The sequence below is a fragment of the Lagenorhynchus albirostris genome, chromosome X (assembly GCF_949774975.1).
Source record: "Lagenorhynchus albirostris chromosome X, mLagAlb1.1, whole genome shotgun sequence".
In the NCBI taxonomy this organism is placed as follows: Eukaryota; Metazoa; Chordata; class Mammalia; order Artiodactyla; family Delphinidae; genus Lagenorhynchus; species Lagenorhynchus albirostris.
Window position 1 is genome coordinate 103515391 of NC_083116.1, and position 16399 is coordinate 103531789.

Sequence of the window (16399 nt, forward strand, 5' to 3'; positions counted from 1 at the left end):
TTACTAGAGATGAGTTTCCAGACATTTGTCCTGGACATTGCAGGACTAACACATATACTTATTTGTCTTCCCCCATTACTTTACTCTTCTGCTGTCTACTCCTTCACCTTTATGCATTAGCAACATCTTCAAGGAACACAGGTGACAATATCTAGTAATTCTTCGTGCAAAAGGGTAGTAATTAAGCCTTTGAAGTATGTGGGTAATGTTGAATAAATTTTAGTGTTCTTAATTTTGAAAACAACCAGAATTGTTTCATCCATCCATTGTTATGCCTCTCATCTGAATCATTATTTGCCCAATGTACTGCAAACATAAACTACTTTTATAAAAACAGAAATTAAAATAAGATCAAAGCATAGGAAAACAATTATTTCCAGTTGATCCTAGCATCTCCATTCATGAAATGATTGGTGTCTCTTTCTTATGCATAGATCTTTTTCTATAAGAAGCAAAGATCAAGTTCCCTAGAAAATTTTCTTTGCCATAATATGTATGAACTAGTGACAAGCTAAAGTGAAATATGTAATACTATGACAATGAATACATATTTTGGGAAACTAAAACCAGAAGCATAAGCCTATGTGTCCTTGTTTGTTTCCAAATTCTCTTTCAAAGATGGACAAAAAAATAAATAAATAAAAATAATATGTGTTTTTCCAAGGGTTTTATTGCAAATGTGCAAATGTGGAATTCAAGCAAATTTCTTCTTTCATGGGTTTACCTGAAATTCTAGAACCATTTCCAGTTTTGTTCCATGAGCTATAATTTTTTTTTTCATCTTGATCCGGAACATATATACATATACATTTATACATAGACACACACATATATATACATATCTGAAACAAAAATTCACTAAATAATCTAGTCCTTAATATAAATTACACAGACTGGTATTTTTATTCTGTTTAATTTTAAATAGAATATTCCTGGTCATGACCCACTAAAATGATTTCATGAATCACTGATGGATCATGACTTACAAATTTGAAAAACAGTGGTCTAGACAGAGAAAAAATGACTCAGAGTCTAGCTGACAATTTTGACCATAATCATGTATATATGTAGAGCTGATTTATGGATATAAATAATGATTAATTGAGTTACTTATGTAATTTTACATAGCGTATTCATGTTTGAATTTACCTTTAATATAGCTGTCTTTGCAAAGTTTTTGTTTTATGAACATCCTCAGACAAAACTTTTAGATTCAGAATTTATGAGTGCTAGACAGCATGTCCTAAAGTATAAAGATTTGCCTTCTAAAATTTTCTCCGAAAATTCAAGCCTCTGTAAATAGCAGTAAGTCATGATCTGTTTACTTTTTTAATCCAAATTGTACAGTAGTAAAATATAGTATTGTGTTACTTGAGTAATAGTGTTGTTTATAATTTATCATTTGCAAAAGATTATTTGAACTCAAGATTGTTAATAATTTTTAGAACTTTTAAATAGGAACTAGATTGAGGTTCAGGTTCAGAAAGGTTTGATTTAATTGATGCTTGCTCTTAGAAGTTTCCTGGGTCATTTTTTCTATAGGAATTATCTGGCCCTTGAAATCTGGACAGTGACTTAAGAAGGTAACCTTGGAGCAGGTTGTGTTTCAAAATGGTTCTTATGTGTAGAAGAATCGAATAATAATTAATAGCTATCGCCTACTGTATTGGGTTCTTGCACAAGATCAGGTATTCTGCCAAACACTTTATATACTCTCCTTTAATTCTTACGGCAATCTTAGGAAAGTATTATTGTTCTCATTTTACATAGGAGGAAGCTAAGACTAATGATGGGGCTAAGTAACTTTACCAGGGTGACAGGATTCAAACACTGATTGTTTGCCTCCAAAGCCCCTGGGTTTTATAACCACTTTTTATTGTACATAATAAATGTCCCATCTCTTCTCACCCATAAACCAGGGAAGGCAAAATATCCAGGAGTGGACTGTACTTTTTTTCCACCTACATACAGGGCTGGCTAGCAATTTGTACAGCCCAGTGAAAAATGAAATACGGAGCCCCTTGTTCAAAACTGCAGGAAGGAAAGTGCTATTAAAATTACTAAAATATAAAGCTGTTTACTTAATTCTATGGTCTTTCTCTCAACTTGCCACCGTGTTTATTTGCTATTTGACATACTGAATAAAGAAAATTAAAATTTTAAAGTATTAGCATGAGTTTTACTGCCCATTGTTATATTGTGCAACTGCAGTTGTAAATGCAAATATAAGATCGTTTAACTCAAGCAGAATCACCAGCATCGCACAATTTGTATTTCAGAGCTTGTGCATGCATATGTATTTCATTCTTAACATGGAAACATTGTACAACTAAGCTGTTTTTATTTCACTTCTTGATAGGTGTAAGTTCTACCCATGTCCTGTGCCTTCAGCTTACTGATGAGTTAAGGAAGGAGTGAAAGGAAAGGAACCATCTTGCCCTATCTTTCCCTTTCTTTCTCCGTCATCAGTTTCAGCATAAATGGTTGGCTAATACAGGAAAGAAATAAGAGTAAGAAAGGATATGATAGGGTTCTTTGATTGTTCATGTTTTCTTAGGATTGCCTTCTTTCTGCATTGGAAGCAAGTTCCCATTCAAACTGTGAAAGCATGACTTACTGGGGCTGTCAGTGCCCCTCTCATTCAGTCATAGTTACCTTCCGCTCACTTTGAGTCTGCTCAACTCCCACATGTCATGGGTCCACCAGAAATCTAGGCTCATGGGACATCAGAAACACTATATGCAAATGGGACAAACACACCTATTGTACTTATCTCCTCTGCTCACATGCATACTTCATCACCCCATTGGACTTCACTTACAAAATCCAAGTTCAAAGATAAAAATATTAAAAATTTTAAGACGGCAATGTCAAAAAGCAGATAAAACAAGCAAGGGGTCGTTCTGAGTCTTGGGCACTGTAAAACTGCTCAGGTTGCCCAACCATGAAGCTGGTTCTGTCTACACACATCTCCCAGGCTACGTTTTTGTGACTTTTTTCCTCTTAATGATGACTTTTATGCTTATTATTTGTAGTATTTAGGGTTAGAGAGAAGGGATACACCATGAAACTTGTTCTAACCCCTCAGCCCTTCAGAACTTGCCTTGACCTTGGGAAGGGCCAGTGCAACTAGCCCTCTTGGGGCATTTATGCTCTGTTTGAGATACTGGAGTTGGGTGATTTTGACTTAACAGGATGACATTATTTCTGCCAGTTCTCTAGAAATAGATTAAGAGTGCATCATTTGATGAAAATATTACACCAAAGACTGCCACTATGCTTTTTCATCCTAAAGGACTTAATAGAGAAATTTATCATATTAGTTTCAAAATTGGAGCATTTATCAGAAGAGCACAGTTAAGTTGGTGCTAGCAGCTCAGTGGGATAAGGCCCAGAATTGCTGGGGACTGGAAATTCAAGGCAGGCATGGCAGGGAAGAACCATCAAAAGGATGAATTTTTCTCTAGGCAAGGTCCTGAACCCTGCCCCACCCCCCCACAGCCCCCCACACCCCCCCGCCCCAAGTAGTTTCTGATTGTTTTACAATGCCGTTTGTTTCCTTTGTAAAATCCTGTTTGTTAGGGCCCAGTGTTTGCTTGCTCTCTTTATAGGGTGTTCAGAAGATTTCTCTCCAAATATTTCTCCAATATTTTTGCTGTGACTACTTCAACTATTTGCCTGTGTCCCTTACCTCAGCAGGAAACCCTCTTGAGTGTGGGCCTTCTCAGGATTTCTAAAGCCCAGCAACCTGCCATGAGTGCAGTTGGCCTAAAGAAAAATTTATGCATATTTTCTTATTTGTTCAAATTTTTGCTGTTGATAATTGCCTTCAGGTTAAAGCAGCAGGCACATAGCTTACCCCAAGAGCTCTCTCCCATCACTTGGTAGTACTGGTACCATAGCTCCTGAATCTCTGCAAATACACAGCCAGGTTTAGAGGTCAATATTCCATCCTAGAAGCTACCGTCAGCTCTACAGGTGATTCTCTTGAGGTCTCCATTACTTGGCTTGAGGTGGTGGAAGGTATGGACGTGCATCGCACTCCAGGGGAATCCTTTCTCACCAGATTTCTCCAGTCTCCTTGTTTCCTCTTACACACCTTTGAGCTAGGCAGTGGATTAAGGGTGGTGGGACAGTTTTGTGGTCCCTTCTTAGCAATTCCTTCATAGGTGGCCTGGATCTTCTCTTTAGAATTATGAACACTTTGTTACCATTTTCTCAGCTTTAGGATCCAAGGAGAAATTACAAGACAACTGTTGGGAATCTCAGTTAACATCCTGCTAAATAAATGTGGTAGCAAATACTTCGCCTAAGATAATGTCTTGTTATTTAAACCATGGCCTTCTGGAAATAAAGGCTTAAACTCACAGAAGTCGTTATACTGTTAGAAATTTAAGATGTGTGAATGAGGTTATTTCTTTTTAAATTTTACCTTTCCCCCACTTATTTTCATACTGATAACTTGTCTGTGAATTTTTAGAAATATTTTATTAGGGGATCTTGGGAAGAGATGTTTCCTTTAATGTTATTGCAAAAGTTATGTAAATATAATACCAATAATGTATATGTAAAGGATTGAAAATATGAACTAAAAAAATTTACCTATGGATGAAAATCCATGGCATTTAAAATACAACATGAAGAGATGATGTACTAATTCACTCTTTATAGTAATCTAGAAGAGCTTTAATAAAATATTAATTTGAAGTGGATTCCAACTGCCATTTGAGAATTTGTGTGTATATTTGTGAGGATGTTAAAATGCAGGCTCGTTATTGTATGTTTCTGCTGTTCATGTCTCTGATAATGCAAGTGGACATTTCTAGCACTTTAAATATTTCATTTGATTTATCATTTAATGTACTGGAACAGTCTGCCAAGATACTAATTGTATAACACCCAATTTGTTTTATTGTTCAGCGTTTGGAAGCTCCTGAAGACAAGTCACTTGGCAGTTCATTGATGGAGACTGAAGTAAACCTGGACAGTTACCAGACAGCTTTAGAAGAAGTACTCTCATGGCTTCTTTCAGCTGAGGACACATTGCAAGCACAAGGAGAGATTTCTAATGATGTAGAAGAAGTGAAAGAACAATTTCATACTCATGAGGTAAAGCAAAACGTCGATTAATGGGGATTTCCCTGGTGGTCCAGTGGCTAAGACTCCCGGGTTCGATCCCTAGCCAGGGTACTAGATCCCACATGCTGCAACTGAGAGATCGCATGCCGCAACTAAGAGATCACATGCCGCAACTAAAGATCCTGCATGCCGCAACTGAAAATGATCCTCCGAGCCACAGCTAAGACTTAGTGCAGCCAAATAAATAAATATTTTTTTTAAAAAAAAAACATTGATTAATGAAATAAGGCATATGACTTATGATAAGTCTCTCTGTTTTCCTCAGTTACTCTATAAGATCCTTGTATTTTGATAATTTAGTGTTTATTTTGAGAAGGAAACAAAATAAACGTTCATGTGTTTGGCATTCCAGTAGCCAGCTTTGGAAGTTGTCCTTTGGAGAATAACACTTGAAGATGCTGAGATTAGATTCTGCCAAAGACTCATATAGGAATATGAAAGGCCAACTCCCTTCTCTTGGGTCAAGGTCAATGCTGAGATAGAACTTACACTCCAGAGTACCTGTGGGGTATCAGACTGAACTACCCTCAGTGGGAGACTTTTCCTGAGATGACACGCTTACTTGGCTTCCTCCCCTCCCCAGTCCTGTTTCCTGCTTCTTTGGCTCCCTTGTAGATCTCTCCTGAGATCTCCTCCTTAATAAATCACTAGCACATAAGTTCTGATCTCAGGGTCTGCTTCTGCAGAAGTTGACCTAAGCTAGTAATTTTCCTTAATTCTTACTAAAAACAGTATTAAGTTTTCTTAAAAATTAAAATACTTTTACTGGGAATAAAGTTTAAATAGGCTACAAATTTAAAATAGCAAAAAAAGGAAAAAAAAGATTCAAAACCATAATGATTTCCCTACAGTGTCAACTCTTATCAACTTCTTTCTTTCTCAGGGGTATATGATGGATTTGACATCCCATCAGGGACGGGTTGGCAATGTTCTCCAATTGGGAAGTCAGCTGATTGGGACAGGGAAGTTATCAGAAGATGAAGAAACTGAAGTTCAAGAACAAATGAATCTCCTAAATTCAAGATGGGAATGCCTCAGGGTAGCTAGCATGGAAAAACAAAGCAAGTAAGTCTGTTTTTAATTTCTAATAGTAGCAAGTTTTAGAATCTTACTATTATTTTGATGCAGTTTCTTCTTTAAGTTAGGGATTCTCAGTTCTTTCCTAAAGTATGCAGCTCTTCCTCAGGGGGCATTTTGGTTAGATTTTCATGTCTGTTATAGTTTGGTTTTCACTTTTGTAATCGAAGTGGAGATATTGGAGAGAAGAACCACTATCTACAGAACTATACTTTAAAGGTTCCTAAAGTTGTTGTCATAGTTAATATTTTCCAAGTTTTCTCCAGAAATTAAAATGTGAATATAGAAGATGTGAAGTTTACACAGGAAATCATGCACATAAAATCACATATTAGGTACAGTTGACAGGAAACTTCTCTTCTGAAGGAAAAGCTCTTAAAATATTTTTCATATGTTTATGGAAATCCTCTTGAAAAAAGTTTCTCCTGTGTTTGGAAATCCTTCTTCAAGTACTTGCATGATTGTGAATTATCTTAAAAATATATATTGACTTAATCAAAAAAGAATTTTTGAGACATTTCTGAAAATGACATATTTCTTATAAAGGTAACAAGTAGATCTCATCATTTTGAATGTGGTGCTTTGATTTACATTGTTAGGTATGTGTATTCATGTAGAGCCTATTGAGACAAGATAGATTTATTTTTAAATGAAAAGAAATGAAGTGCCAACTGTGGATTTGAATACATTAAGCTAAAGAAATTGTCCAAGAGCCTTAAGTTTACTAAGCTATTATTTATGAAGATTAAAACCTTTAAAATACGACCAAAGAAACTCATTAGATATGCTGGGAGGATTGTTATTCCAGTACTAAATTATAGTGTGACAATAGGGAGGGGAAAAACACATTTTTTTTAACATCTTTATTGGAGTATAATTGTGTTACAATGGTGTGTTAGTTTCTGCTTTATAACAAAGTAACTCAGTTATACATATACATATGTTCCCATATCTCTTCCCTCTTGCGTCTCCCTCCTATCCCACCCCTTCAGGCGGTCACAAAGCACCGAGCTGATCTCCCTGTGCTCTGCGGCTGCTTCCCACTAGCTATCTGTTTTACATTTGGTAGTGTATGTATGTCCATGCCAGTCTCTCACTTCGTCCAGCTTACCCTTCCCCCTCCCCGTATCCTCAAGTCCATTCTCTAGTAGGTCTGTGTCTTACACCTAGGTTCTTCATGACATTTTTTTTTCTTAGATTCCATATATATGTGTTAGCATACGGTATTTGTCTTTCTCTTTCTGACTTACTTCACTCGGTATGACAGATTCTAGGTCCATCCATCTCACTAAAAATAACTCAATTTTGTTTCTTTTTATGGCTCAGTAATATTCCATTGAATATATGTGCCACATCTTCTTTATCCATTCATCCATTGATGGGCACTTAGGTTGCTTCCATGTCCTGGCTATTGTAAATAGAGCTGCAATGAACATTTTGATACATGACACTTTTTGAATTATGGTTTTCTCAGGGTATATGCCCAGTAGTGGGATTGCTGGGTCATATGGTAGTTCTATTTGTAGTTTTTTAAGGAACCTCCATACTGTTCTCCATAGTAGCTGTACTAATTCACATTCCCACCAGCAGTGCAAGAGTGTTCCCTTTTCTTCACACCCTCTCCAGCATTTATTGTTTCTAGATTTTTTGAGGATGGCCATTCTGACCGCTGTGAGATGATATCTCATTGTAGTTTTGATTTGCATTTCTCTAATGATTAATGATGTTGAGCATTCTTTCATGTGTTTGTTGGCAGTCTGTATATTTTCTTTGGAGAAATGTCTGTTTAGGTTTATGCCCATTTTTGGATTAGGTTATTTGTTTTTTTGTTATTGAGCTGCATGAGCTGCTTGTGAATTTTGGAGATTAATCTTTTGTCAACTACTTCATTTGCAAATATTTTCTCTCATTCTGAGGGTTGTCTTTTGGTCTTGTTTATGGTTTCCTTTGCTGTGCAAAAGCTTTGAAGTTTCATTAGGTCCCATTTGTTTATTTTTGTTTTTATTTCCATTTCTCTAGGAGGTGGGTCAGAAAGGATCTTGCTGTGATTTATGTCATAGAGTGTCCTGCCTATGTTTTCCTCTAAGAGTTTGATAGTTTCTGGCCTTACATTTAGGTCTTTAATCCATTTTGAGCTTATTTTTGTGTATGGTGCTAGGGAGTGTTCTAATCTCATTCTTTTACATGTACCTGTCCAGTTTTCCCAGGACCACTTATTGAAGAGGCTGTCCTTTCTCCACTGTACATTGCTGCCTCCTTTATCAAAGATAAGGTGACCATATGTGTGTGGGTTTACCTCTGGGCTTTCTATCCTGTTCCATTGATCTATCTTTCTGTTTTTGTGCCAGTACCATACTGTCTTGATTACCGTAGCTTTGTAGTATAGTCTGAAGTCAGGGAGCCTGATTCCTCCAGCTCCGTTTTTCTTTCTCAAGATTGCTTTGGCTATTCGGGGTCTTTTGTGCTTCCATACAAATTGTGAAGTTTTTTGTTCTAGTTCTGTGAAAAATGCCTTTGGTAATTTGATAGGGATTGCATTGAATCTGTAGATTGCTTTGGGTAGTAGAGTCATTTTCACAATGTTGATTCTTCCAATCCAAGAACATGGTATATCTCTCCATCTGTTTGTATCTACTTTAATTTCTTTCATCAGTGTCTTATAATTTTCTGCATACAGGTCTTTTGTCTCCTTAGGTAGGTTTATTCCTAGATACTTTATTCTTTTTGTTGCAGTGGTAAATGGAAGTGTTTTCTTAATTTCATTTTCATATTTTTCATCATTAGTGTATAGGAATGCCAGAGATTTCTGTGCATTAATTTTGTATCCTGCTACTTTACCAAATTCATTGATTAGCTCTAGTAGTTTTCTGGTAGCATCTTTAGGATTCTCTATGTATAGTATCATGCCATGTGCAAACAGTGACAGCTTTACTTCTTCTTTTCCAATTTGGATTCCTTTTATTTCCTTTTCTTCTGTGATTGCTGTGGCTAAAACTTCCAAAACTATGTTGAATAAGAGTGGTGAGAGTGGGCAACCTTGTCTTGTTCCTGATCTTAGTGGAAATGGTTTTAGTTTTTCACCATTGAGGACGATGTTGGCTGTGGGTTTGTCATATATGGCCTTTATTATGTTGAGGAAAGTTGCCTGTATGCCTACTTTCTGCAGGGTTTTTATCATAAATGGGTGTTGAATTTTGTCAGAAGCTTTCTCTGCATCTCTTGAGATGATCATCTGGTTTTTCTCCTTCCATTTGTTATTATGGTGTATCATGTTGATTGATTTGTGTATATTGAAGAATCCTTGCATTTCTTGGATAAACCACACTTGATCACGGTGTATGATCCTTTTAATATGCTGTTGGATTCTGTTTGCTAGTATTTTGTTCAGGATTTTTGCATCTATGTTCATCAGTGATATTGGCCTGTAGTTTTCTTTCTTTGTGACATCATTGTCTGGTTTTGGTATCAGGGTGTTGTTGGCCTCATTGAATGAGTTTGGGAGTGTTCCTCCCTCTGCTATATTTTGGGAGAGTTTGAGAAGGATAGGTGTTAGCTCTTCTCTAAATGTTTGATAGAATTCGCCTGTGAAGCCATCTGGTTTTGGGCTTTTGTTTGTTGGAAGATTTTGAATCACAGTTTCAATTTCAGTGCTTGTGATTGGTCTGTTCATATTTTCTATTTCTTCCTGATTCAGTCTTGGTAGGTTGTGCATTTCTAAGAATTTGTCCATTTCTTCCAGGTTGTCCATCTTATTGGCATAGAGTTGCTTGTAGTAATCTCTCATGATCTTTTGTATTTCTGTAGTGTCAGTTGTTACTTCTTCTTTTTCATTTCTAATTCTATTGATTTGAGTCTTCTCCCTTTTTTTCTTGATGAGTCTGGCTAATGGTTTATCTATTTTGTTTATCTTCTCAAAGAACCAGCTTTTAGTTTTATTGATCTTTGCTATCATTTCCTTCATTTCTTTTTCACTTACTTCTGATCTGATCTTTATGATTTCTTTCCTTCTGCTAACTTTGGGGTTGTTTTGGTCTTCTTTCTCTAATTGCTTTAGGTACAAAGTTAGGTTGTTTATTCGAGATGTTTCCTGTTTCTTAAGGTAGGATTGTATTGTCATAAACTTCCTTCTTAGAACTGCTTTTGCTGCATCCCATAGGTTTTGGGTCGTTGTGTCTCCATTATCATTTGTTTCTAGGTATTTTTTTATTCTTTGATTTCTTCAGTGATCACTTTGTTATTAAGTAGTGTATTGTTTAGCCTCCATGTATTTTTTACAGATCTTTTCCTGTAATTGATATCTAGTCTCACAGAGTTGAGGTCAGAAAAGATACTTGATACGATGTCAATTTTCTTAAATTTACCAAGGCTTGATTTGTGACCCACGATATGATCTATCCTGGAGAATATTCCATGAGCACTTGAGAAAAATGTGTATTCTGTTGTTTTTGGATGGAATGTCCTATAAATATCAAGTCCATCTTATTTAATGTATCATTTAAAGCTTGTGTTTCCTTATTTATTTTCATTTTGGATGATCTGTCCATTGGTGAAAGTGGGGTGTTAAAGTCCCCTACTATGAATGTGTTACTGTCGATTTCCCCCTTGTTTTTTTAATTTTTTTTTTTTGTGGTACGTGTGCCTCTCAGTGCTGTACCCTCTCCCGTTGCGGAGCACAGGCTCTGGATGCGCAGGCTCAGCGGCCATGGCTCATGAGCCCAGCCGCTCCACGGCATGTGGGATCCTCCTGGACCAGAGTATGAACCCGTGTCCCCTGCATCAGCAGGTGGACTCTTAACCACTGTGCCACCAGGGAATCCCCTGTTTCCCCTTTTATGACTGTTACTATTTGCCTTATGTATTGAGGTGCTCCTGTGTTGGGTGCATAAATATTTACAATTGTTATATCTTCTTTTTGGATTGATCCCTTGATCATTATGTAGTGTCCTTCTTTGTCTCTTGTAGTAGTCTTTATTTTAAAGTCTATTTTGTCTGATATGAGAATTGCTACTCCAGCTTTCTTTTGGTTTCTATTTGCATGGAATATCTTTTTCCATCCCCTCACTTTCAGTCTTTATGTGTCCCTAGGTGTGAAGTGTGTCTCTTGTACACAGCATATATATGGGTCTTGCTTTTATATCCATTCAGCCCGTCTGTGTCTTTTGGTGGGAGCATTTAATCCATTTATATTTAGGGTAGTTATGGATATGTACGTTCCTATTCCCATTTTCTTAATTGTTTTGGGTTTGTTATTGTAGGTCTTTTCCTTCTCTTGTGTTTCTTGCCTAGAGAAGTTCCTTTAGCATTTGTTGTAAAGCTGGTTTGGTGGTGCTGAAGTCTCTCAGCTTTTGCTTGTCTGTAAAGGTTTTAATTTCTCCATCAAATCTGAATGAGATCCTTACTGGGTAGAGTAATCTTGGTTGTAGGTTTTTCTCCTTCATCACTTTAAATATGTGCTGCCAGTCCCTTCTGGCTTGCAGAGTTTCTGCTGAAAGATTAGCTGTTAACCTTAATGGGGATTTCCTTGTGTGTTACTTGTTGTTTTTCCCTTGCTGCTTTTAATATGTTTTCTTTGTATTTAATTTTTGACAGTTTGATTAATATGTGTCTTGGCATGTTTCTCCTTGGTTTTATCCTGTATGGGACTCTCTGTGCTTCCTGGACTTGATTAACTATTTCCTTTCCCATATTAGGGGAGTTTTCAACTATAATCTCTTCAGATATTTTCTCAGTCCCTTTCTTTTTCTCTTCTTCTTCTGGGACCCCTGTAATTCGAATGTTGGTGCATTTAATGTTGTCCCAGAGGTCTGTGTGACTGTCCTCAGTTCTTTTCATTCTTTTTTCTTTATTCTGCTCTGCAGTAGTTATTTCCACTATTTTATCTTCCAGGTCACTTATCCATTCTTCTGCCTCAGTTATTCTGCTATTGATCCCTTCTAGAGTATTTTAAATTTCATTTATTGTGTTTTTCATCTTTGATTGTTTCCTCTTTAGTTCTTCTAGGTCCTTGTTAAATGTTTCTTGCATTTTCTCTATTCTACTTCCAAGATTTTGGATCATCTTTACTATCATTATTCTGAATTCTTTTTCATGTAGACTGCCTATTTCTTCTTCATTTGTTAGGTCTGGTAGGTTTTTATCTTGCTCCTTCATCTGCTGTGTGCTTTTCTGTCTTCTCATTTTGCTTATCTTACTGTGTTTGGGGTCTCCTTTTTGCAGGCTGCAGTTTCGTAGTTCCCGTTGTTTTTGGTGTCTGTCTCCAGTGGCTAAGGTTGGTTCAGTGGGTTGTGTAGGCTTCCTGGTGGAGGGGACTAGTGTCTGTGTTCTGGTGGATGAGGCTGAATCTTTCAGGTGGGCAGGTCCACGTCTGGTGGTGTGTTTTGGGGTGTCTGTGGCCTTATTATGATTTTAGGCAGCCTCTCTGCTAATGGGTGGGTTTGTGTTCCTGTTTTGCTAGTCGTTTGGCATAGGGTGTCCAGCACTGTAGCTTGCTGGTCGTTGAGTGAAGCTGGGTGTTGGTGTTGAGATGGAGATCTCTGGGAGATTTTCGCCGTTTGATATTACGTGGAGCTGGGAGGTCTCTTGTTGACCAGTGTCCTGAAGTTGGCTCTCTCACCTCAGAGGCACAGCAGTCACTCCTGGCTGCAGCACCAAGAGCCTTTCATCCACACAGCTGCTGAGCTCCCTGAAGCTGCTGCCTGCTCGCTGCCTCTTGAGGTGTGGGGACGTCCCCTCGGATCCCGGTACTCGTTCAGCAGCTTTGCGTCACGAGCTTTCAGACTCTGAGCATCTTTTTTTTTTTCCCCAAACTAGGTCCTGAAACGAACTGGAGTTCGAAAAACACATTTTTAAGCTCGTGTATTTTGAAAGAATAAATAAAGCATATATAAGATAGAATTTTCACGAATATTGTTGTTCTAAACCTAGAGATAGTAGTCTGTGCATGTTGACTTTTCCCCCAGCTGTGATCATTTCGACGATTGCAACTAACCCTAGATGTGAGAATTATAATAGCCATATTATAACTATTAAGTCTCCCCCCCATGCCCAAGGCTCAACTAGTTTATGCCACCCATTTATTATTATAAATCATAAGATATAGAACCTCCTACTTGTGGTCATATGCCATCATTCTTCAGGTTGCAACTTTTGTTTGCACCCGTTTGTGCAACTTAAACAGAGCAACCTCAGATAAAATTTGAAAGTCTTTAAAATCAAACCTCCTCCTTTACTGCCTTTCCCATAGTGGCACCACCCTCTTTTCCTTCGTGCATTCTGTTTTGCCATCCTCTTCTGGAAGTTAAATACCTCCATCGTTCCTCACTCTCTTTTTTCAATAGGACTAACAATATGGGATTAATTATTCATACTAACAGTTAATTAATTGCAGCTTGAGACTGAGTTGAGAAAAGGTGAATTCAGCCTAAAGTTAAAATCCCAAGTTTTTAATCTGTTATTATAACATTTAAAAACAGGTTAATTTTTAAAAATTCCCTTGTTAAAGAGATATCTACCATTAGGTGATGGATGACAACACACACACACACGCATGGATGACCATGTACACACACATATATGTGTAATTTCCTCACCCCCATCCTGCTGGAGGATGTAAAACCTGAAATATCAATATTACTGAGCTAAGATTGACATCAAAGTATAGTTTGTCCTTAGGGAAGTTTGGGGGACTTCGGTTTGTATTTAAGCTTTTAGAATGATTAGCAAGAAGGTTAGGGCAGCCTCTTAGCTGGCATAGCTTTTGTTAAAACATAATAGAGGTTTTAAAATGAGACACTAATACAGAACTGCTTGTAGCACATAGACTTGTCTGGACAATTTGTTGAGATACACATACACAAAGGATTTTTTAAGCCAAGCAAATTCAGAAATTTCTTGTGAGTTTGTAAATAATAGTAAGTTTCTCCCACCACTTTCACCAACTCTGTGGGTTTTCATGCATAAAATTCTAAATGAGATAAGCCAGTATGCAAACTATGGAGGACCTGGCTTTTGATAGATTGTTTTAGAGGAATCGAAAGCTGATTATAACAATAGGATGTTGCCAGTATTTAAAAAAATATAATGTGAGATTTTATTTAATGCTTTACTACATTGCTAACTGTTCGGTTTCTGCTATCATGGCCATGTTGATGATTAGCTTCAATTTGGAGCATTACCTATTGTTTCCAAACATATGACTACTTAGGAGTAGGAAGGCATAGTAAATTGCTAACAGACAAAAAATAGATTAGTCCGCACCTTTCAACTTGCTCCCACAAAGAAAGATAGGGTATGGGTAGACCCAGTCAGAAGCCATTACCCCTGCCTAAGCATAGAGTTAGGGTGAGAGGAATGATAATTAAGGTTTCTCTAGGCCTATGAGATATAACCAAAGACAGCTAGAATTCTTAAGTTGTTGTCTTATCACAAAAGTAAAAAAATTGCCTGGGAATACAGATAAACTGATAACTAAAATCTATGAATATTTACACTTGTAAGTTATAAGTTATCTACCAACATATCTATGAGCAGTAATCAAATTACATTCAATATATAGTCATCGTGATATATATAAACACTATATATGTAATAGCGTGTGTATATGTATATAATACTATTTACATCTGTATCTCTATACACACAAATATTAATAAATATTAATGGACTGCCTCAAAATATCAGTTACATTTCAAGGCATTGGGGATACAGTAATGAACACAAGAGGCAAGGTTCCAGAAGCTCTAGAGAGTCTGACATCCAGTAAAATTAAAACACACACACACACACACACACACACACACACACATGCACACACACACATATACACAAAAAATATCAGATAGGAATACGTTTTTTGAAGAGATTAAAACGTAATGTGATAGAGTTTGAGTTTGAGGGGCTAACTTAGCCTTTGTGACCCAGGAATGTTATTTCTGGGGCGGTGCCATTTAATTTGAAATTTGAATGACAAGAAGGAACCACCATATACAGATCAGGAGGAAGTACACTTCAGACAGAGGCAACAGCCAATGCAAAAGCCCTAAAATAGGGACAGTCTGGCTTGATAGAGGAACCAAAAGGCCAGCATAGCTGGAGAGTTGCAGGAGGGAAGATTAGATAGCTGAAGTATGAGATGGGGTTGAAATATACGTAGGGGTCTTGTCGTGTATTGCAGTGTCAGGGTAAAGTCAAGGGCTTTGAGTTCTAGCACAAGTACAAGAAAAAGCCATCAAAAGGGTTTAAGTAGGGGAAAAACAGGTAAAGAAAATATCGGTAATACCACTAGAAGAAGACAGGGCAGTTATAATCAGTGCCATAGCCCAGGTAAGAGATGCTAGTATCTTATGCCAGGAGGTGGTTGTAATAATACATGCATGTATTCTACTATCTTAGCCCAGTCATTAATTTATAAACCATTCCTGCTGTATTTATTTTCTTTTTTGCTGTTCTAACAGTCAAGATTTTTTTTTTCCCCTGGAAACAGGCATCCTTGCCTCATACATACAGACGCTACCTTTATACAGGTTGTATCTAGGAAATGCTGTTTATCCCACAAACCATTAACAATTATCAAACAAAACAGGAAATTTTAAAAATACAGAGGTAACAAAATGCTCTGATTTCCAACTTATGCTAAATCTACTCTAATTTGCCTAAGGGATAAGGTCTCCCTTTCTCAAACACATATTTATGTGAACTGGGCGACATACTTTCCCTCTGTGGTCCTCAGTTACTGATTTCTGGAACAGTGGCAGTTCCACAGAACCTGGCACACCTCTAAAAGATACTGGCCAAGATAGGGTATGAAAAGTAGATTATGAATGCAAAATTATTACGAAATGTAAAGAATTATCATCATTATAAATAAGATGACTAGCCGTAGGTTAATTATTTTAACCATACTGTATAGCTATGCCTCATATATATATTTTTTGTTCTTTTTTTCCTCCAGCCTGTTCTAATTCCCTTGCTCATTTTTTCCCCCAAAGGATTTGTTTGTGAATGTTTTCTGTGGGGCAAGGGAACATGAGCAGTGTGATAAAAATTGCATTTGAAGTTATAATTTTATTATTGAAACATTTAAAAATATTCCTTTCAAAGGAATGTAAGTAAAAACATAAATATGTAGATGCTTCTTCCTTTCTTTCCATTTTATTCTATTCTCACTGGATTCTTTTCTTATTAA

At 36.9% G+C, this 16399-nt stretch overlaps 1 protein-coding gene across 1 annotated transcript in view; it reads left to right on the top strand.

Annotated features, from left to right (window-relative positions):
- The window catches only part of DMD (dystrophin), a 2123521-nt gene that overhangs the window by 568967 nt on the left and 1538155 nt on the right, over positions 1-16399 (top strand). The window contains exons 10-11 of the mRNA XM_060138437.1: positions 4921-5109; positions 6023-6204. Coding sequence (XP_059994420.1) covers positions 4921-5109; positions 6023-6204 — 371 coding nt within the window. The remainder of the gene's footprint in view (positions 1-4920; positions 5110-6022; positions 6205-16399) is intronic.